Source organism: Pongo abelii, chromosome 6 (assembly GCF_028885655.2).
Source record: "Pongo abelii isolate AG06213 chromosome 6, NHGRI_mPonAbe1-v2.0_pri, whole genome shotgun sequence".
NCBI classification, from domain to species: Eukaryota; Metazoa; Chordata; class Mammalia; order Primates; family Hominidae; genus Pongo; species Pongo abelii.
The window spans coordinates 154,392,298-154,414,992 of record NC_071991.2 but is presented as its reverse complement, the minus strand read 5'-3'; the positions used below and the strand labels follow the sequence as shown (position 1 = coordinate 154,414,992).

General features: G+C 38.1%; 1 protein-coding gene across 11 annotated transcripts in view; it reads left to right on the top strand.

Moving 5' to 3' along the window:
* LMBR1 (limb development membrane protein 1) overlaps nucleotides 1-22,695 on the top strand; it is a 207,711-nt gene that overhangs the window by 108,128 nt on the left and 76,888 nt on the right. For 9 of the 11 annotated variants that reach the window (XM_054560068.2, XM_024249608.3, XM_054560072.2 and 6 more), the window contains 3 exons: nucleotides 19,440-19,566; nucleotides 20,061-20,129; nucleotides 21,026-21,090. In XM_054560068.2, coding sequence (XP_054416043.1) covers nucleotides 19,440-19,566; nucleotides 20,061-20,129; nucleotides 21,026-21,090 — 261 coding nt within the window. Of the gene's footprint in view, nucleotides 1-3,513; nucleotides 3,592-16,988; nucleotides 17,124-19,439; nucleotides 19,567-20,060; nucleotides 20,130-21,025; nucleotides 21,091-22,695 lie in introns of those variants that run through there. The other 2 variants (XM_054560070.2, XM_054560069.2) reach the window with 2 other exon arrangements.

Below are 22,695 nucleotides of genomic sequence, written 5' to 3'. Positions count from 1 at the left end.
AAAAATTTAATGGAAGTGCAGAAAGCCAAGAATAGCCAGAGCAATTTTGAAGAACTAGGTGATGGAACTTCCTCTATCAAGTATTACAAAATAGGCAAAGAAACTGAATAGACATCCAAAGTCTATCCAAAGAAGATATACAAATGGCCAATAAGCACATGAAAAGATGATCAACATCACTAATCACTAGGGAAATGCAGATCAAAACTACAATGAGGCTAGGCCCAGTGGCTCATTCCTGTAATCCCTCCATTTTGGGAAGCTGAGGCAGGAGGATCACTTGAGGCCAAGAGTTTGAGACCAGCCCGACCAATATGGCAAAACCCTGTCTCTAGTAAAAATACAAAAATTAGCTGGGCCTGGTGGCGTGTGCCTGTAATCCCAGCTACTTGGGTAGCTGAGGCAGGAGAATCGCTTGAACCTGGGAGGTGGAGGTTGCAAGGAGCTGAGATTGTACCACTGCACTCCAGCCTGGATGACAAAGTGAGACCCTGTTTCAAAAACAAACAAACAAACAAAAAAAACTACAATGAGATACCACTTCATACCTCCTAGTAGGATGACTACTAGCAAAACCCAGAAAACAGCAAGCATTGGTAAGGATGTGGAGGAATTGGAAATATTGTGCATTGTTGGTGGAAATGTAAAATGGAACAGCTGGTGTGGAAAACAATATGGTGATTTCTTAAAAAATTAAAAATGGAATTACCATCTGATCCAGCAATTCCACTTCTGGATATACATCCAAAAGAATTGAAGGCAGGAACTCCAACACATACATGTACACCCATGTTCATAGCAGCATTATTCACAATACCTAAAGGGTGGAAGCAATCCAACTGTGTATGATGAATAATGAGTTAACCACACGTGGTATATCCATACAGTGAAGTATTATTCAGTCCTAAAGAAGGAAATTATGACACATGCTACAACGTGGATGAACCTTGCTAAGTTAAACAGTCCAGTCACAAAAGGACACATTCTATATGATTCTCCTTAAATGAGATACCTATAGCATTATCAAATTTATAGAAACAGAAAGTAGCATAGTGGTTGCCAGGGATTGTGTACTGGGGGGAAGTTATTGTTTAATGGGTACAGAGTTTTAGTTGGTGAATATGAAAAGAATTCTGGAGCTGGGTGGTGGTGATGGTACCATAACAGTGTGAATGTAGTAATGCCACTGAACTGTACACTTAAAAATGGTTAGGTGGTGAATTTTACGTTATGCATATTTTACCACAATTTTAAAAAACGCAAATAGGTGATAAACATGGCAGTGTTTTGTGGGTACCTGTGGGTAGGCTGGTGCAGAAAATAGGTGATAAACATGGCAGTGTTTTGTGGGTACCTGTGGGTAGTCTGGTGCAGAAAATAGGTGATAAACATGGCAGTGTTTTGTGGGTACCTGTGGGTAGGCTGGTGCAGAAGGTTGGCTTGGTTGGGAGGATGATCACGGTAATGTTTGTTCTAGTTGGGTGGTATATCCATGGATATTTCATAGACATGTAAAGCTAAATAGTAAACTTTTATTTTAAAATAGAAAGGGAAAAGGGTGATTTATCCCTTGATGATCAGCTCACATTAGCTAAACAGAGGCTGATACATAAAACCAAATGCCAACTTGCTGATTTTCAATGGAAAAATATATAAATATATTAATAAAATACTAATATGTATGTATGCATCTGCACTCATACCTGCCCACCCAAAGTAGCTATTATTTATTGAGAGATGGAGGAAATGTGGAAACCTGGGAGAGAAGGGCCCAAAGGAGCTAACGGGGACTAGTCTGGAGTGAGAGCAGGCAGCCGGAAGCTTTCATGTACATCTTTCCTATTTTGTTCACTGTCATAAAGGATCTTCTGTGGTGTTTTGGAATTTCTAGTACTTTTTGTGTAAAGTATTATTTGCCACATAAGCAATATGATGTTATTACCTAAATTGTCACGTGGCATTGCTTTTTAGTATATTTTAAACCTTAATATCTTTTATGTTTCACTGTAATAATAAAATAAGTAATAACCCTAATGATCTTTCTTTTGTTGTATCTTTGTTGGAGTTTGTGCCTGAGTGTTTCATGAAATGAAAGTGGATACTGGCTAAGATGGTCTACTGCATTACAGGTTTCTTACAAGACTGAGCATTTGACTTTAGTATGAGCTTGCTTTTATGGAACTGAAAATTAATGTTCCAGTAAAACAAGCTTTTAGGTCCTTTACTAAAATCATAGGTTTGTCTTGTTTGTTTTAAGCATTCTCCCCCACTTCCTCATTTCCATGTGGTGTTGTCTTTTGTGACTTATTTCTGTCACTGGGGAGGTGGGGGTGAAGGGTAGGGGTGGAAAGCACAGGACCCTGAGGGCTGACAGACCTGAACTGAAAGTGAATTCTGGCATGCAGGCAAATTATTTCAGTCTTTTGAGTGTGAACTTTGTTATGTGTAATCAAATTTACCTTTTAATATATTGCAAAGATTCAGTAAGCACGTATAAAGCAACTAGTAGGAGCTCTGCAAGTGTTAGTTCTCGTTTCTTCTTTTCTATGAATTTTGAACTGAAGAATTATTAGAACAAAAATAGAAGAAAAGAGCCTTACTAGTGAACCAGTGAATTATTTGATGTGATTTGGTATACTAAGAAATATTTTTTCCCAAATTCAGAATTATGTTTAAAAATTTTGATATCTAGTTGCCATAGTCTTGTTATAATTCAGTTCTTTCATTTACATATTGAAAACTTGTATTAATTTATTTGTAATCTGGAGGATTTTTACTTGTCTAATATCATGGGAAATTTCTGCCTACAAATTTTAATGCAATGGAGATCTTAATTAAATGAACTAGCAATGTTAGTGTTTTTATTTTAACTTACCCCAAGCACTTTTCTTTTGTCCAGCTTTAACAGCTTGAGATGTTAATTCAAAGAACTAGCAATACTAGTGTTTTTAACTTACCTCAAGCACTTTCTTTTTGTCCAGCTTTAACAGCTTGAGCATCTTATAGTTTTAATTTTTTCATCTTGTGTAGACCACATTATTTGTATATAAAATAGACTGCGTAGCATATTAATATTAAAAAACATTTCAGCGTTTTACTATAGAGCTTAACAAAGCTTTTCACAAAGCCGTTTTCTTTGACGTGAGACCAAAGCTTTTTCGTGTATACTCTTAATGATTACTTGGGAGCAAAGGCAGAAATGTTTGACACTCTCTAGAGATGCTTGTTTGTAGTTTTTTCATGGCTTAAAATAAAATAATTAATACCTGCTTTTATTTTCTGTTCTTTATTAGTGCTTCTGCTGATCTTCCCCCGATGACTGTGTATATGTTTGGTGCAATCTTGATGCCATGCTGAGCAAACCTTATTTTAATGTTACTGAGAGACCCTTTTTTTTTAAGTGAAAACAATAGCTTGATATTTATTTTAAATGTTCTGTGAATGTAGAAGTTTTCCCAGGCTTCCTAATGGGTAGAGACATAGTGTATGAAGTGGTTTTTACATCCCTTACAGGAGGGCAAGATGTCCAGGCAAAACCTTGTTTAAATGTTCATCACCATAGAAACATGACAGCTTCTCCATAGAGCTTTTGTAAGTACATTGTAATTTTCACTTCATTGATGTGAATTAAATGTATAATTGACCAGCACAGAAATTCCAAGAAGCAATTATATCATAACCATTTGAGTGTAGTAGACTATCCATTTAGTTCCCATTTAAATCTAAAAGAAATCTATGTGTCTACAAGTGTTTAGTCTTTACTAATCTATTTCATCTAATTTAACCTTTTATAATATTGAGGTTGTTGTAATTTCAAAAAATGCTGGTATGAAATAATGTGATTAATTCTATAGCTTACTCAAAACAACTCATGTTTCATTGGCAGAAAAGTACTTAATTTCAGTGGTGTTTCTAATACACTGAGTGCTTATTATACTGCAATTTTAATCAGAAGGAAGGAGTTTCGCTATAGTAATTTAAATTTACCGGTTTTTTTGTGGGGGATGGCAGGATAAGTGTTCATACTGGGAAATAAAAATATTGTGAAGTTCATGAAATCCTGGTGATATATGACATAATCTAAGCATTCAAAACTAGGTGAAGGAAGTACAGTTATTGATAATAAATAGAAGTTCTTATAGTCCTGTCATCTTGTATTCAGGAGACTTTTTTCACTAAGAAGAACAATGAAGACCTTCTTCCTTGTTTACAGTGTTTTGCCACTTTGTTGTTTGAAGGGCATTTTAATAAGTTATTCTGACATCTGGTACATCTTTTAGCTCAGTATATGCAAGAATGGAGTTGATAGGAAGCTTCCCCTTGGGGCTTTCTAGCTCCTGATTCTGACCCTTAATGGAAAAATGAGCAGTCGGCATATTTTTTGCTTATATGCTGTGCTGCTGGTGATTAATGGTGGTGATAAAAGTGCTCACAATGCTTTTCATTACTTTGCATTCAGAATGGCATCCAAAAGTCTAAAAATGTCACACATGGCATGCCATAAAGGCTGTGTTCTTGAAGCTTGGTAATATTTTTATGATCTCAAGAAAGATAGTGATAACAGCTTATAGATTTTTAGTACTTGTATATTTACTAGTGGAAGCTGAATTAACAAATGAAATTTCTGACTATTTATAGTCTCATCATCTCCCTTCTCTCTAGCTCAAAGTTTTTGAAGGTAAAAAATTTACCACATTGCATTTAATGAACATATTTATCTTTTTAAAAGGTTTATCCAAAGCTCACGCATGTGGTGTTTAATTGATTTTAAGTTGGACAGGTTTTGGCTCATTTAATCACAGAAAGAAAATAAAATTAACAAAAGGGAAAACTTAACTATCCTAGCCTCCTAGTGGATTAAGTCAGAATAACAGCTCTTTCTTACTATATCAGTTATCTTAGTATTTCATAGGACAAGCATAATCATATTAAATAATTTTGATGGCTTGTACCATGGCAGCCTTTTCTATTAGTATTGTTGATTTACTCTTTTAATGTAGATCGATAACTAGAAATGAGCAGATTTCTTTTTGTGAGTTATTTACTGACTTTCAAAAGAAGTATTGACTAATTTGAAATTACTTTTTGAACAATTTATATGATTTGACTACAGAGAGTTCTTTTGGCTAAATGTTTCTGAATTGACTGCTTAAACATGTGAGTATGTATTTCAGACAGTTCTTGTTATTATTTGTGTATCTATAATAGAAAAATCATCGTCTTGGATGGGTATGGTGGCAGTAGGAAAAGAAGGGATGAATTTGAGTTGTAATTACACAGTAGAATCAGAAGCACTTGGTGTTTGACTGGACCGAGGCTCAGGGTGTATGGTGGGGGTAGGGTATGGGGTTCAGCAGGAAAGGTAGGTGACAAGAGTGTTTCCAAAGTATCTGGTATAAACAACAAAGTGGGTAATGATGTCATGTTTTCAGGTATGTGATATTGAAGGAGGAGCAGAGATAGAGAATAAAATGATGAGTTTGGTCTTAGAATTAAGTTTAAGGTACTGGTGAGATGTCTAATGAAAGATGGCAGTTGGTGTATATGGTTCTTGGCCACAGCAGTAAGATTTGGACTAAAGATATAAACTTCAGAGTTGTTGGCTATTGGAAGAGGCCAGATCACTTAGGTAAAAACTGAGCAGTATATCTGTGAACTGTCTTCATCAGAATCAACTGAGTTACCACTTTGGGGTTGATGCTCAGGAATTGGCAAGCCCCTTGGTAATTATGATGCAGGTTGACATTTGAGAAGCACTGATATGACATGTGAGAAGATGAACATCTGAGATTGGGCCACAGGAGAAAAGGGATTCAAGGTATTTTCTTTTATAGAATGAAAGAAATAGAAATGGAAACAGAAGCTAAGGTGTAGAGGAGGGAAGGTGAGGGACTCACAGACCCCACTTAGCTGTGTCCTACTGAGGTAGAGGAAAGTCAATTGTAGTTGGAAGGAAGAAGAGGATGAGATTATAGATAAAAAAGAAAGGAAAACAGTTTTAAAAATGTTGTGAAAGGCTAGGTGTGGTGACTGACGCCTGTAATCCCAGCACTTTGGGAGGCCGAGGTGGGCAGATCATGAGGTCAGGAGATCGAGACCATCCTGGTTAACACCGTGAAACCCCATCTCTACTAAAAATACAAAGATAATATTAGCTGGGTGTGGTGGCGGGCGCCTGTAGTCCCACCTACTCAGGAGGCTGAGGCGGGAGAATTGCGTGAACCCAGGAGGTGGAGCTTGCGGTGAGCTGAGATCGTGCCACTGCACTCCAGCCTGGGCGACAGGCGAGATTCCATCTCAAAACCAAAAAAAAAAAAAAATTGTGAAAATTGCTAAAGTCAGCCAGAGATCAGTATAAAGATTGCCAAGTAGCATTGAAGGCCCACTTTGGAATGTCGTAGTAAAACTTTCTCATGATTGTATAATACAAACTTTTTTTGACAGGGCTTGGAATCAAGGAGTAGGCGCCAGGGGATTGTTGAAGCTGGTCTGGTGGAAGCCAAAGGTTCAAGGAGCTCCAGAATATTGTTGATACTGGCTCATCATTAAAATTCACTAGTGAACCATGGGATTGAGGCCGGGGAAGAGAAGACTGATTGGAAGGATTAGGAGGGAACAAGGGAGTGAAAGTTCTGAGGATGTGGAGGCAGAGCTAGGCTAGGGCACTGAGGGGACAGGAAAAGATAGGAAATTATGGACTAAGAGGGCAGTTTCAAAGTTGGAGTTCTTAGAGGTGAGCCTGAGAGATGGTGGAATAGGATCAATGCATGTGTGGGTGGCTACAGTAGAATAGGAATGAAGCTCACTGGAATTGAGGTGATGAGCTAGGATGTTACTTACGAGGGCAGGGGATGTGATAAGAAGTACTTGTGAACCAGGTACTCATATCATCGAGAAAGATGGGACTGCTTCTTATAGGTTTGTAGATGGTAGGGAACAAAGTTGGGAAGAGGGTGATAGGATGGCATTAGAAGGTGGCATAAATTTAATTTAGAAACGCAAATGATATGTGAACTCCCAAGCCTTGGAAATTTCAGAGACAAAGGTAATAATTTGAGTCATTATAGTGAACCATTACATTGTGTTTACTAAGAACCAGATATTGTCCTAAGCATATATGTATATAAAATATATATAATTTACATATATAAAAATATAAAATATGTATACTTTACATATATAATATATATAACTCATATATATATAATACTCATTCGATCTTTATAACAACCCTATAAGATAGGGGTGCTATTCATATCCTCATCTCACATGGGAGGAAACTGAGGCACAGCAAAGCTTAGTAATTTGCCCAAGGTTATACAGTAGTGGAAACAGGATTTGGACCCAAGCAATTTACTTCTGGCATCGGGGCTCTTAACCAGCCTAGTATGTCTCATAAACTGAAATCAGATATATTTTTTAAAAGCTTTTTTGGGTTCCAGTCTCTTGGAAGTTACTTCTTAAGAAAAAATTAAAAAGAACATTAGTTTGTACTCTTATTACATAAGTCATACACACTCACTCTAAAAAATTCAGAAAAAACCAGAAAAGCATAAAGTATAATGGAAGAATTATTCCCTATAATTGTAATTCTAGAGATAAGACTGTTAATTATATATGTTCACATATTTTTTCTAAATGTGTTTTTTAAAATAGGTCATACTGTGCATGCAGTGAGGTTATATTATGAACATCCCCCATGATTTAAGATAATGTCTTATGCTATGGAAGTAAAATAATTCATTCATCTGTTTTTTTACAATTAGAGGTGGAGGTTGTTTAGTTTGTAAATATATGTGTGCATGTGTGATCTTTTAAAATATTTGGTAAAATTATTTAGGAAGATCTTCATTTTTTATTTTTTTTTGAGACATAAGTCTCACTTTGTCACCCAGGCTGGATTGCAGTGGCTTGACCTCGGCTCATTGCAACCTCCTTCTCCCAGGTTCAAGTGATTCTCCTGTCTCAGCCTCCTGAGTAGCTGGGATTACAGGCGTGTGCCACCACACCCACCTAATTTTTGAATTTGCAGTAGAGACGGAGTTTCTCCATGTTGGCCAGGCTGGTCTTGAACTACTGACCTCAAGTGATCTGCCCACCTGGGCTTCCCAGAGTGCTGGGATTACAGGCGTGAGCTACTGTGCTTGTCTTCGTCACCCAGGTTTTAAGCATAGTACCTGATAGATAGGTAGATCCTTCCCCTTGTCCCACCATCCACCTTCAAGTAGGCCCCAGTGTCTGTTGTTCCCTTCTTTTTGTCCATGTATACTCAATGTTTAGCTCCCACTTACAGGGGAGAACATGGAGTGTTTGGATTTCTATCCCTGCATTAGTTCGCTTAGGACGATGGCCTCCAGCTCCATCCATGTTGCTGCAAAAGACATGATCTCATTCCTTTTTTTTGAGATGGAGTCTCGCTCTTGTCACCCAGGCTGGAATGCGGTGGCACAATCTTGGCTCACTGCAACCTTCACCTCCCAGGTCCAAGTGATTCTCCTGCCTCAGCCTCCCGAGTAGCTGGGACTACAGGTGCCCACCACCATGCCCGGCTAATTTGTGTATTTTTAGTAGAGATGAGGTTTCACCATGTTGGCCAGGCTGGTCCCGAACTCCTGACCTCAGATGATCTCCCCACCTCAGCCTCCCAAAGTGCTGGGATTACAGGTGTGAGCTGTCGCAGCCGGCTGATCTCATTTGTTTTTATGGCTGCATAGTATTCTATGATGTATATGTACCATATGTTCTTTATTCACTCTGCCCTTGATGAGCATTTAGGTTATTCCATGCCTTTGCTATTGTGAATAGTGCTGCAGTGAACATATGAGTGCATATATCTTTATGTTAGAATCATTTATATTCCTTTGAGTATATACACAATAATGGGATTGCTGGATTAAATGGTAGTTCTGTTTTAAGTTCTTTGAGAAGTCGCCACACTGCTTTCCACATGGCTGAACTAATTTATATTCCCACCAGCAGTACCTGAGGATTCCCTTTTCTCTGCAACCCCACTAGCATCTGTCGTTTTTTTGACTTTTTAATAATAGCCATTCTGACTGGTATGAGATTTTGTCTCATTGTGGTTTTGATTTGCATTTCTCTAATGATTAGTGTTGTTGCATTTTTTTCATGTGCTTCTTGGCCACATGTATTTCTTTTTTTGAAAAGTGTCTCTTCCTGTTCTTTGCCCACTTTTTAGTGTGGTTGTTTGTTGCTTATTAATGTGTTTAAGTTCCTTATAGATTCTGGACATTAGACCTTTGTCAGATGCATAGTTTGCAAATATTTTCTCCCATTCTTTAGCTTGTTGTTTACTCTGTTTGTTTGTTTGTTTGTTTGTTTGCTTGTTCCTTGCTGTGCAGAAGCTGTTTAGTTTAATTAGGTCCCATTTGTCAATTTTTGTTTCTGTTTTAGTTACTTTTGGTGTCTTCATCATGAAATCTTTGCCAGGGCCTCTGTTTAGAATGGTATTTCCTAAGTTTTTTTTCCAGGGTTTTTAACGGTTTTAGGTTTTACATTTAAGTCTTTAATCCATCTTGAATCGATTTTTGTATATGGTGTAAGGAAGGGATCCAGTTTCAGTCTTCTGCATATGGCTGGCTAGTTATCCCAGCACCATTTATTGAAGAGGGAGTCCTTTCCCCTTTGCTTGTTTTTGTCGACTTTGTTGATGATCAGTTGGTTGTAGGTGTGTGGCCTTATTTCTGGGCCCTCTATTGATCTATGTGTTCCATTGATCTATGTGTCTGTTTTTATACCAGTACCGTGCTCTTTTGGTTACTGTAGCCTTGTAGTATAGTTTGAAGTTGGGTAGTGTGACACCTCCAGCTTTGTTCTTCTTGCTTAGGATTGCTTTGACTATATGGGCTCTTTTGGTCCCATATGAATTTTAGAGTATTTTTTTTTAATTCTGTGAAGAATGTCGTTGGTAGTTTGATAGGAATAGCATTGAATCTGTAAATTGCTTTGGGCAGTATGGCCATTTTAGCAATGATTCTTCCTATCCATGAACGTGGAATGTTTTTGCATTTCTTTGTGTCATCTCTGATTTCCTTGAGCAGTGTTTTGTAATTGTTGTTGTAGAGACCTTTCACCTCCCTGACTATCTGTATTTCTAGGTTTTTATTTTATTTTATTTATTTTATTTTTTTTGTGGCCATTCTTGGATGTTATTGGTGTATGGAAGTGCTACTGATTTTTGTACGTGGATTTTATATCCTGAAACTTTGCTGGCATTGTTTATTAGATCCAGCAGCTTTTGGGCAGAGACTGTGGGATTTTCTAGGTATAAAATTATATCGTCTGCAAACAGAGATAATTTGACTTCCTCTCTTCCTATATGAATGCCTCTCCTCTCCCCTCCCTTCCCCTCCCCTCCCCTCCCTGCCTCCTCTCTTCTCTTTTCGTTTTTTGTCGTCCAGGCTGCAGTGCAGTGGCGCAATCTCGGCTTGCTGCAACTTCTGCCTCCCGGGTTCAAGCTATTCTCCTGCCTCAGTCTCCCTAGTAGTTGGGACTACAGGTGCCTGCCACCACGCCCAGCTAATTTTTTTATTTTTAGTAGATGCAGGGTTTCACTGTGTTGGTCAGGCTGGTCTCAAACGCCTGACCTCAGGTGATCCACCCAGCTCGGCCTCCCAAAGTGTTGGGATTACAGGTGTGAGCCACCACACCCAGCCTTTTATTTCTTTCTCTTGCCAGATTGCTCTGGCCAGGACTTCCCAGTAATATGCTGAATAGGAGTGGTGAGAATGGGCGTCCTTGTCTTGTTACGGTTCTCAAGGGGCTATGCTTCCAGCTTTTGCCTGTTCCGTATGATGTTGGCTGTGGGTTTGTCAAAGATGGCTCTTATTATTTTCAGATATGTTCCTTCAAAGACTAGTTTGTTGAGAGTTTTTAACATGAAGGATGTTGAATTTTATAGAAAGCTTTTTCTGCATCTGTTGAGATGATCATGTGGTTTTCTTTTTGAGATGGAGTCTTGCTCTGTTACCCAGGCTGGAGTGCAGTGGTGTGATCTTGGCTCACTGCAACCTCTGCCTCCCAGGTTCAAGTGATTCTCCTGCCTCAGCCTCCTGAGTAGCTGGGATTACAGGCTTGCGCTACCATGCCTGGCTAATTTTTATATCTTTAGTAGAGACGGGGTTTCACCATGTTGGTCAGGCTGGTCTTGAACCTCTGACCTCGTGATCCACCTGCCTCAGCCTCCCAAAGTGCTGGGATTACAGACGTGAGCCACCACGCCTGGCTGATCATGTGGTTTTTGTTTTTAGTTTTGTTTATTTGATGAATCACATTTATTGATTTGAGTGTGTTGAACCAACCTTCCATCCCGGGGATAAAGCCTACCTGATCATGGTGGATTAGCTTTTTTGATGTGCTGCTGGATTTGGTTTGCTAGTATTTTGTTGAGGATTTTGCATCTATGTTTATCAAGAATATTGGTGTGAAGTTTTCTTTTTCTTTTTGTGTCTTAGCCAGGTTTTGGTATCAGAATGATGCTGGCCTCATACAATGAGTTAGGGAGGTGTCCTTTATTTTTAAATTTTTGGAATAGTTTCAGTAGGAATGGTACCAGCTGTTCTTTAAATATTTGATAGGATTCGGTCATGAATTTGTCTGATCCTGAGCGTTTTCTAGTCAGTTGGCTTTTTATTACAGACTCAGTTTCAGAACTCATTATTCATCTGTTCAGGGTTTGAATTTCTTCCTGGTTCAGTCTTGGGAGGTTGTATGTTTCCCCGAATGTTTGTATGTTTATCCATTTCTTGTAAGTTTTCTAGTTTGTGTGCATGGAAGTGTTCATAATAGTCCCTGATGGTTTTTTGTATTTCTGTGGAGTCAGTGGTAATGCCCTCTTTGTCATTTCTGATTGTGATTATTTGGATCTTCTTTTTATCTTTATTAGTCTAGCTAGCAGTCTGTCTACCTTATTTGTTCTTTCAAAGAATCAACTCCTGGTTTCATTGATCTTTCATATGGTTTTTCGTGTCTCTATTTCATTCAGATCAGCTCTGATTTTGGTTATTTCTTGTCTTCTGCTAGCTTTGGGGTTGGTTTGCTCTTGTTTTTCTAGTTCCTCAAGTCATTTGTTTTCCCATTTATTGACAGTTATACTTGGTATTCTTTTTAAAATCTTATGTCTTGATTACATTTTTTTCTTACTTCTAATGTGTTTTTGCTACTTTATTTTCTTGATTTTTCTAGCTAGACATTTATCAGAATTCTTTTGAATTCTGAATTCTTTGATTTATTTTTTCCTACTTTTTTGCTCTTTTTTATTATACTCATTTTAATTTCCTGTTGTATTTTGTTTTATTCATTTGTTTCTGAGACAGGATTTCACTCTGTTGCCCAGGTTAGAGTGCACTAGTGCAATCATAGCTCACTGTAACCTCAAACTCCTGGGCTCAAGTGATCTTCCCACTTCAGCCTCCCAAGTAGCTGGGACTACAGGTGCGTGCTGCCATGCCCATCTCATTTTAAAATTTTTGTTAGAGATAAGGTCTTGCTATGTTGCACAGGCTGGTCTTGAACTTCTGGGCTCAAATGATCCTCCTGCCTCCCCCTTTAAAAGTACTAGGATTACAAGCATGAGCCATCGTGCCTGGCCTATTTCTTCCTGTATTGTGGTTTGCTAGGATTTATTTTGTTGTTCCTTTTACAAATTCTTGAGTTGAGTGCTTTATTTTTATTTTTTCTTTCATAATAAAACTCATTTATTTGAGCATCTGAATACAGATTTTCTACACTTCTTATGTTTTTATAAAGTATTCTTGTTTTGTTACTTTTTAGTTAGCCTGTGATTGCATTAGTGTATTTTAATGTAAGCTTTGTTGTTAATTTTTTGCATTCAGATATTTTGACTTATTCTCTGTTGTTAATGCAGTAGTTCTGATGAGGTTTAGAACTTGATATATTTTGCTGGGCAGGGTGGTGCGCACTTGTAATCCCAGCTACTCAGGGGGCTGAGATGGGAGGATCACTTGAGCCTAGGAGTTAGAGACCAGCCTGGGAAACATAGTGAGATCTCATCTTAAAAAAAAAGATATACTTTTTGTAGTTTAATTTCAAATTCATTTTTGTAAATTTTCCTTTAGTGATTGAAATAGAGGTATATTCCCTATAAGGGATTACTTTAGGTTTATTAAATCAACCTTGTTATTATTTTTCAGATTCTGTGTATCATTGTTAATATTTTTTCATTCTTGTGCAGTCACAGACTGATAGAGTGGTGTGTCAGGAGAGGCGGTCTGCATGGGCCCTAAGCATTCCTGCATTTTCTTTCTGGGTGTGCCAAGACTGTGAGGTCTTGACTGCTCTTTACCTGGGCCATTTGTTAGGGTTGTGTTTCTTCTGAGCAAACTATGATGGCTCCCTCTGGGCCACAGAGCAGCCTGGCTTATTACCGCGTGCTATGAAAACAGTGGATTCCCCACGCTCACTGTTCTTTAGCTGCTGCACAGATCTGTCGCATGTGCAACATCCATCCCTAAGACTTGGGAGAAGGGGAAATGACATGCTGGCACTCATGCCTCTTGCTGTACTGGAGTAATAAAATCCTTTGCTTCTGATCCAGGAGTCTTGTGTCTCCTGCCAGCATCCATGTAACAGCGACAGGCTAACTTATTAATTTGTAAGGATAGAACCAGACCCCAGACCTGACAGTTTTGGCAATGAGATTGGATGGTGCAGAGGAAGAACAAGAACCTTATATTCCAGGTTTAATGATATGAAAAGACTCTTCAGATCTGGTGGTGGATGTGCTCAACTCAGTGGTGAGATGGGGGCGGAGGAGGAAGGGCCCCTGGTAATTACATTACTCCTACCTGTAATGAGTTTGAATGGTGCTTTGGCTGTCGTTCACTCCTCTCCTGTTGTAAGAGGAAGGAATGTTGGTATGACACCAGGGCAGTAAGCCCCCAGCTCCAGTCAGAAGGCATTATGGGTGTGGCTGCTGAGTCAAGGAGTCTCAGTCCTGAAATGAGTGGTGCCTCAGCTTCCTAAAGCACTGGGATTACAGGTGTGAGCTACTGAGCCTGGCATCAGGTGACTTTTTGAGTAGGGTCTTTGGGCTTATTCCATTTGTGGTGTAGCTTGCACTGCTGACTCTATATTAAATTGGTATTTGTGTTTTACATGATCATACTATGCAAGCTTGGCCTCAGGGACTGTGCCCTCCCTTTGGCCCAATATAAACAGTATAGGGCCCCAGGAGGAGAAGCTAATATCCCAGCTTTTGTGAGAGACTTAATAGCTCACAAGTACTCCAGGAGGCCATTTCCTAAAATAGCAGGTGCCTCTCCTGCCTGCCACTGCCTCCGAGCAGACTCCTGAGAAAGGACAGCTGTGAATCTGCTGCTCAGCTCTTGCTGAAATGGATTGCCCAACCTGTGGGGCCATGTGACTCTCTAGCCTGGCATCCTTCTTCTGGGGTGGAACAACTTAGATTCCATGTCCAGTAAAATGGAAGAGGCTTAACAGGCCTCCTAGCCAAATAAAAATGGTCTCTCCTAGAGCGCAACCTGCCTGGCGCTACCTGGCATCAAGGTTTCATGTGAAAAAGTGGCACCCTATTTCCTAATCCACTGCTGAAGCCAAACCACCCAGTTAGGCCCTCAATCCCCTGAGCCCTCCTAATGTCGAGGCTGGGCTCTCTGACCTTTGGCTACATCAGAAGCTGATGGTATTCACTGAGTAGTGGCAGCCCATCACAATGGAGGCATACTTAGGAATTTTTTATTTTTAAAATTCTAAGTGAATTTCTTATTAAATTTGCATAAACATGCTAGATATAATGAATAAAGGTTTTCTGTTTTATTTATTTATTTACTTTTTTGGTTTTTTTTGAGACTGAGTCGCTCTGTTGCCCAGGCTGGAGTGTAGTGGTGCAGTCTTGGCTCACTGCAATGCAACCTCCGCCTCCCAGGTTCAAGCGATTCTCCTGCCTCAGCCTCCCAAGTAGCTGGGATTATAGGTGCCCACCATCACGCCCAGCTAATCTTTGTGTTTTTAGTAGAGACGGGCTTTCACCATGCTGGTCTTGAACTCCTGACCTCAAGTGATCCATCCGCCTTGGCCGCCCAAAGTGCTGGGATTACAGGCGTGAGCCACTGTGCCCAGCCTGGTTTTCTATTTATTTAAATATTGTATAAAGAATAATAACAATGAAGTGCTATGTACTCACCAGTTAATCTAAAGAAATAGAACATAATAATATAGTGGATAGTAAATTTCTTCAATATAAAATGTCCTACTTTATCCCATTTAATGTTTTTTGTTTTGCATTCTTCTGTATTTAAACCAGACTCCTGTGCATTTAAAAAAAATTAAACAATAATTTTTAATCATTTTCACTTTTTTTTAGTATCACTTTCGTTTTGATAGGTCTTAGACAGTTAATTGTGTTTTTTGACCTAATTTGCATATATAGTTATAGTAGATATATTTGGTTTTTGTCGTTTCCTGTTTTCGTATTTTATATATTTTGTTATGTTAATATTTTGCTAAACTTGGTTTTCTATTTTTTACTATATTAACTATTACATTTTTGTTCTGTTTTCTAGTATCTTAGTAATATTACTTTTGATACTAGTTACTATTACTGTTACTAGTTTTATTATTTTGATACTAGTAAGATTAGTGGTAACCTTAAGTTTTTAGTAGCATTATTTAACTTTAATTTCTCTACTGTCAGTAAAAAGTGAAATATTATCATTTTAAATGACCCCTATTTAAAATGAAATTTTTTCTTTAACTCTTTTTTTCTCATCTGAATGTCTACTTCTTAATGTATAAGATAATAAAAAATTATTAAATGACTTCTCTTTGAAAAATATTTTTTGGCATTGCATTTTAGTTTATAACTATATATATCGTTATTTATATTTCTCTTTATTTAGAAAAAATTTGTCATTGTTCACCAACAATTCTGTGCAGTCACCTCACAGTCCTTTGTGAAGGACCAGGTAGGATGGTGACGTGGGCTCCTGTACTCAGCAGAGCCGGGAGTTTGAGTCCCTCTGCTTCCTAAAGTTCCCCTGCATGCTCAGGGGGGTCTGTACGGCTTTTACACCCCTGAAGGACAGGGAGGCCCCCACTTCACCCCGTCATCTTTTTTCCTAAGCATCTGAGGTCAGAGTTGGGGGAGGACAGTTGAATGAGTATGGTAAAAGCGACTGGCCCACACCGTTAAGCAAGGCGCCTTTCATTTTGAGTGGCTAGTGGCTACTCATGGCTCAACCAAATTTGTAATGACATCAGTTTAAGCATAGGTCTACAGCCTCATTCCTGACACTGTTTATTCAGCTTTGGGACTCCTTGAAATAGCAGCTGTACCCACAGGACCTTTTATCTGGTGTTGCAGGGCTCACTGTTAACACCATCATGATGACATTCCTTCATGCTTCCGCTCAGAGGAGAGGGAGTGACAACCTAGCCAGCAGTGGGCTTAGCCTCACTACCTACCTCAGCCTGCAGACTGTTACCAGCAGCTAGGACTGCTTGGGGTCCCTGCTCCTCCTGCTTGCCCACCACTTGGGTGAGCACACTCACTGCTATTAATAGATCCCAGGAGTCTTCTCATATCCCTTAAGCCAATCTGCATGGGCCCCTCCTCTTTCTTTTCCAGAAAGCCATCTATTAGTCCCCTATCCTTGTCACCAAAAACCGTCAAGAACTGTGAAAAGTCTGAGATTCTATTCTGCTTGCAAACTAACAAGTTAGTCTCCGAGTTTGATGGATGCTAGTTGTAAACCTGAGATGTCTGGGTCAGAGACAAAGGACTTGGTTATGCACAGCACATAACCGAGTGCACAAGCTTCCTTTTGGTGCCAGTTCCCCTTCACCCCAAGCCCCACAGTGGGCCTGTATCACAGCTAGGGAACCCACCATATTTATATCGGGCTGCAAGCAACTCTGTCTAACCTTTGCTTGGAGGTGAATATTGTGCTACCAGACAGTAAACAAACCTGTCCTTTGCTTCAGAGATACACTATCTCTAAATCCCAAGGCCATCTGCTGTACAACCTTAAGAAGACAGTTCCAAATAAGGTCTGTCCCTGCCTCTGCTTGTGAGATGCACAGAAATGTGAGAGAGCCATGGAGCATTGTCTCCCAGCACACAGGTACATACTTGAAGAAAACAAGTTTAATTACTAAGAAATAGTTCTTACCAGAATATCAGAGGAAGTCTGTAAATTTTATGGTGATTGATTTCCCAACATTGATTATCATCCTAAAAATTATTGTTACAGTGTTATAATTATTTAACATAACAATTACAACTTCTTTTGGACAGTGGGTTTTAAATGGTTCCAAGGAGCTAGCACTGTGTAGTTCATATATTGTAACACTTCGGACACTATTAGCGCTGTTTATTAGCTCATGTATATTACAGGTATGATGCATGTGTTGTTTGTGTTGGGAGCCCTACTCTTTAGTTCATGTATTTCATAGGGGCTGCTTGGAGGCAGGGAAAGACAGGATTGAGAGAGTGTAACACAAACGCTAGAACAAATCTGCATAAATGTGCAAGATATAATTTTATCTCCTTTTGTCTGTTTATTGATAGACCTTCCACAAAATATTTAATGTGTAATAAAACGGATTTTAGAAAGAGAGAAAAGGAGGGGAGGAGGAAGAAAGGAAGAGAGAAGTCATTGTTAAAGGTGGTAGATTATGTTTTGGTATCTGTATTAGTCTGTTTTCTGTCTCACACTGCTATGAAGAAATACCTGAGACTGGGTAATTTATAAAGAAAAGAGGTTTAATTCACTCTCAGTTCGACATGGCTGGGGATGCCTCAGGAAACTTACAATCATGGCAGAAGGCACCTCTTCACAGGGTGGCAGGGGAGAGAATGAGTGCCAGCGGGGGACATGCCAGACGCTTATAAAACCATCAGATTTCATGAGAACTCACTCAATATCATGAGAACAGCATGGGGGAAACCACCCCTATGATTCAATTACCTCCCACTGGGTCCTTCCCACGACACATGGGGATTATGGGAATTACAATTCGAGATGAGATTTGGGTGGGGACACAGGCAAACCGTATCAGCATCTTAAATAGTTTGAAAGTTGTGAAGTGGAAGTTCAAAGGACTCTTCAGTAAAGTAGTAGTGTGTTTTGTGACTATTCACATTTCATCTCCTGTGATTAATAGCTACTTACTATGAGATCTCATGTGTTAAAATACAAGCCTAATTCATTCTGGTTCACTGGCCTCCCGTGCTATGAACACTTCAGGTGAGCTGACTCTCAGATTTGAGGAAGTGTTTTAAACTTGCCAAATGCAGACTTGTGGTAAGTCTGCGATATTGTTGAAGGACTAGTAAGAAAAAGTCACTTCACCTCAGAGGTAATCATTTAGGGCTAGGTATACTTCTCCATGCTTTTAGGACGTTTTCTTTCCTTTCTATTGAATTTGAAGAACTGGGGTGCCATGATTTTAGTGCATCCTATTCCTGCAATTCAGAAACTAGAAAGTAATACTTAGGACAAAATTGAAATAAGTGTATGTTTTGGAATTTTATAACTCATATTTTTATGTTAAATGTGGAATGAGATTACATAATTTATTGAGAAATATGGATGTATTTATAATTTTGTTGGTTGTGTTAGATAATTGTAGGTTAGTGCATTGCAGTACGAAATATCAATATGATTCTTTAACTTATAGGTGCAAATTCAATCATTGGATGATTTTTTGGGAGTAAAAGCGGTTTCTTTTTTTGTCTTATCCTGCAGTTTTTAAGTTTTAAAAGTCTGGCCTTTAGTTTGGTCCTGAAGTCAGAATTTGTTTTACATTTAAAACAAAGTTGTGCATAATGATTATATTATTATATTCTTGTCGCGTGGATTAATGAAAATTCTATATAATGTGAAGAAAAGCATCATATAGAATTGGTTAAAAGCAGTATCTCTAGAGTTTATAATGCTGGATTACAATGGACAGTTCTTCAGCGGCACAGTAGAGGGCTCCGGAGGCTGTGAGGAGCACCAGAGTCCATGCTAGAGAGAGCCGGCGCTCTCCAGCAGCTCGGAGCATTGTGGCGCACCAAGTTCAGTGCTCACTGAACTGTTTGGCTCTGTGCCATAATTAGCCTTCTATTCCCTTGATTAGAATCAGGGATAGAAATTCATTAATCTGCTTTGTTAGTGGAAAGTGTTAGGAAAGTAATTGTTAAAAATGGCTCTGCAGATGTTTTTTATGAAGAATTTTTTTTGTGTTTTATCCAAGCTTAATAATATTTTCCATAATTTTGAAAAGTCAGTCTAAACATTGTAAACCATAAGTACTTAGTGTTTTTTTCCTGTTAATAAATATAAATTTCCTCTCCTTCCAAGGGATTATTTTATGCTTTCATATAGGCAGAAACCTTATTGTTCATGAAATGAAGTAAAATACTAAAATTATATTTCTACTCTATTTTTCAGGGAATCCGAGCCCGCATTTTAGAGACTTTGGTCATGCTTCTTCTTCTTGCGTTACTCATTCTTGGGATAGTGTGGGTAGCTTCAGCACTCATTGACAACGATGCCGCAAGCATGGAATCTTTATATGGTATGGATTTCCTTGTTTTAACCAGTTTCCTTACTGGAAACTATAGTTTGGGATATAATTACACACTCAATTTTAAAAACATTTAAATCTTTGTGTAGTTAACAAAGATGTTTGATGTTAATTTACAGAATTAAGAAATCTTTAGATATCTTTATCTAAAAATGAAGTTTTATTTCTTTTATATGTGAAGAACAAGTAAGCAGCTTTTCAGATTTTTTGTTGTTGTTGTTGTTAATTGGTTTCTGTTCTTCAAATTCCGTGGAGACATTTTTTTCTCCCTCCAAACAGGTTTTGCTAAAGGGTTACTTCTTGGTTTTCTATTTTAGATATTTTTATTGTACAATTTAGAAATTATATGGCTTAATAAACTCAAATAGGCAATTACAATGTTTACATGAGGTATAGTCAGCCTGTATCTTATTGTAAGATAGACTGACTGTATCTTAATGTGCAGTATTTTGGATTTATTAAAATATATTTACTTTTTTTAATAGATCTCTGGGAGTTCTATCTACCCTATTTATATTCCTGTATATCATTGATGGGATGTTTGTTACTTCTCTGTAAGTATTTTTCAGACTTAATATTAAGAGAAAAGTAGAGTTGTCCTTATTCTGGAAAATTCAGGGAAGTTTTCTGATGAGATTTCTTAACTATTTGGAGATTTTTTTGAGTTCGCCTTAACAATTTTTATTCAAAATAAATTTTGATAAATGGAAACTTTGAAATAATAAGATGCTTTTATTGTTCTGTAAGGAAAGCCTCTTCTACTGGGTTGTAGAGTGAGACAGACGGACACACACACACACACACACACTCACACACTTTCACACACTCATACACAGTCATACTTACATACACTGACACACAAACCATGTGCACACTCATACATACATGCCGTAGCCTCACCCCCATACCTGTCATAATGCTAGGTTCTCCTTTTAAATGGAAATGGTAGAATTATGTATGATAAGTTTGTGGTTTTTTAAAAGTTTGTTTTGTTTTACTTGAAGCATCACAGCCTATCTCAGGGATAAGTAGATAAACGTAGTTTAAAGGACTTAAGACTATGGTTGTCACCTTTAGATATTCTTGTTTGTTTCTCAGTCCTATTAATACTTGAAATTTAACCTGTTCTTTGCTAATCTTTCTTTATTTTAAGCAAAAGTATTTATTATTATTCAACTGCTAGAATCTGGAATATTATTCTAAGCCTTTTTTTGTTGTCACATGTCTTTCATAACTAATTACACCTATCCTGCTCACATGGTCCCTCTAGCTTCTTTATTGATGATGGTGAAGAGTCCTCTGAAAAAACACTGACAATCTCAGTTGGAGAGAAGAATGTTCTTAAAATGATAATCTTTGAATTTCCCTTATTTTTACGGTCTAGTTGTTTATCTCTTTCTCCAAGGTCTATAATGTCGCTTTCTGTCTTTTGGTGATCTTATTTCTGCAGTGTGTACACCAGTTGGCCTTTCTCGTATGTTCACAGTGATGGGTCAGTTGCTAGTGAAGCCAACAGTAAGTATTTAATTATAAATCATTTTGTTTATTAAATAAATGTGTTTAAATTTGATTGTCTTTTATATTGTGAGGTAGCATTTAGAAATAGAAGAAGAATATGTTTTGTATGTTTATCACTCAAATTGTTGTTTTATTAAGTTTTTTTTTTTTTTTTTTAAGACAGAGTCTTGCTCTGTCGCCCACGCTAGAGTGCAGTGGTGCGATCTCGGCTCACTGCAGGCTCTGCCCCCCGGGGTTCACACCTTTTTCCTGCCTCAGCCTCCTGAGTAGCTGGGACTACAGGCGCCCGCCACCTTGCCTGGCTAATTTTTTTGTATTTTTAGTAGAGATGGGATTTCACTTTGTTAGCCAGGATGGTCTCGATCTCCTGACCTTGTGATCTGCCCACCTCGGCCTCCCAAAGTGCTGGGATTACAGTCGTGAGCCACTGCACTCGACCTATTAAGTTTTTTTTTTAATAGAACTTTGGTTAAATTTCCAATCTTTGGAAACCAAATTTGGTTTTGCTTTTAAAATACTAACTATAGGCGCATAGGTAAAAATTCATCTAGCAAATTTTAGGACAAAATTTACAAATATTTACAGGTATTTTAGGTGTCCATTGCCTAATATCAAAAAGTACCTCTATTATGTTTCAAAATTTACATGTATGCTTTAATTTACAAAATGGTTATATTTCTGAAAATTTGTCTGCATATTGTGTCTCGATTAATTGAACCATACTTTACCTTTCATCTTAGAGACACTATATATTAGTTTTTAAATGATTTTCGGTTGATTGTAATTCTAATGATTTGTTGCTTTCTTTGGTCTCTATTTTGTCAGATATTTAATTATATAAAAATGATTTCTTAGCTGCACCTAGGAAATTTGTCTCTTATTTTCATGGATCCTCACTGCTTATGAACTCAGGTGTAAACTACTTACATGTTACAAAGCCTTTCACAGCCTGGTCCACACTCAGTTTTTCTCTAGCTGTCCCTGTGTTTACTGTCACTCTAGCTCATGAGCGAACTTGCTGTGCTCTGAATAGGCTCTATGCATTCTGTCTCCAGGACTGTCTCTTTCCCTCTAAGGCCTCTTACCTGCTCCAGCTACCTAGCAGCCTCGTACGGCCTAGCTCAAGTATCAGCTCCACTGTCTACATAGCTTTGAACCTTGCCTTGCTTCCTCAAGGACAAAGAATTAAAGTCCTTTCTTTGTATTTCTCATGTTCCTTTTTGTTTCTGTCTCACTAGTAATACTTATTAAATAGTTATAGTTATGTGTTTGTCTTCCTTGTCATGATTCATTTAGGGAAAATACTGAGGAAGTGTTATAGGGGCTATATTTTCAGTAAATGCTTGCTTAATTTTGAAAATCATAATATTTTTATATTTTAAAGATAAAGTTTAATTTTTTATTTATAAAAAATGCATAAATACATTTTACAAAAAGTATGTAAACGTTGTATACACACTTGTGTACCACACACATTGAAATTCCTTTCCCTCGTAAAGAGGTTTTGGGACACTGAATTCATTCAGTTTCTTCCTACATTTGTTGTTGTTGTTTGTTTGTTTGGTCTTCTTTCTCCTTTTCTGCTTCCTGACTCCTAACTAT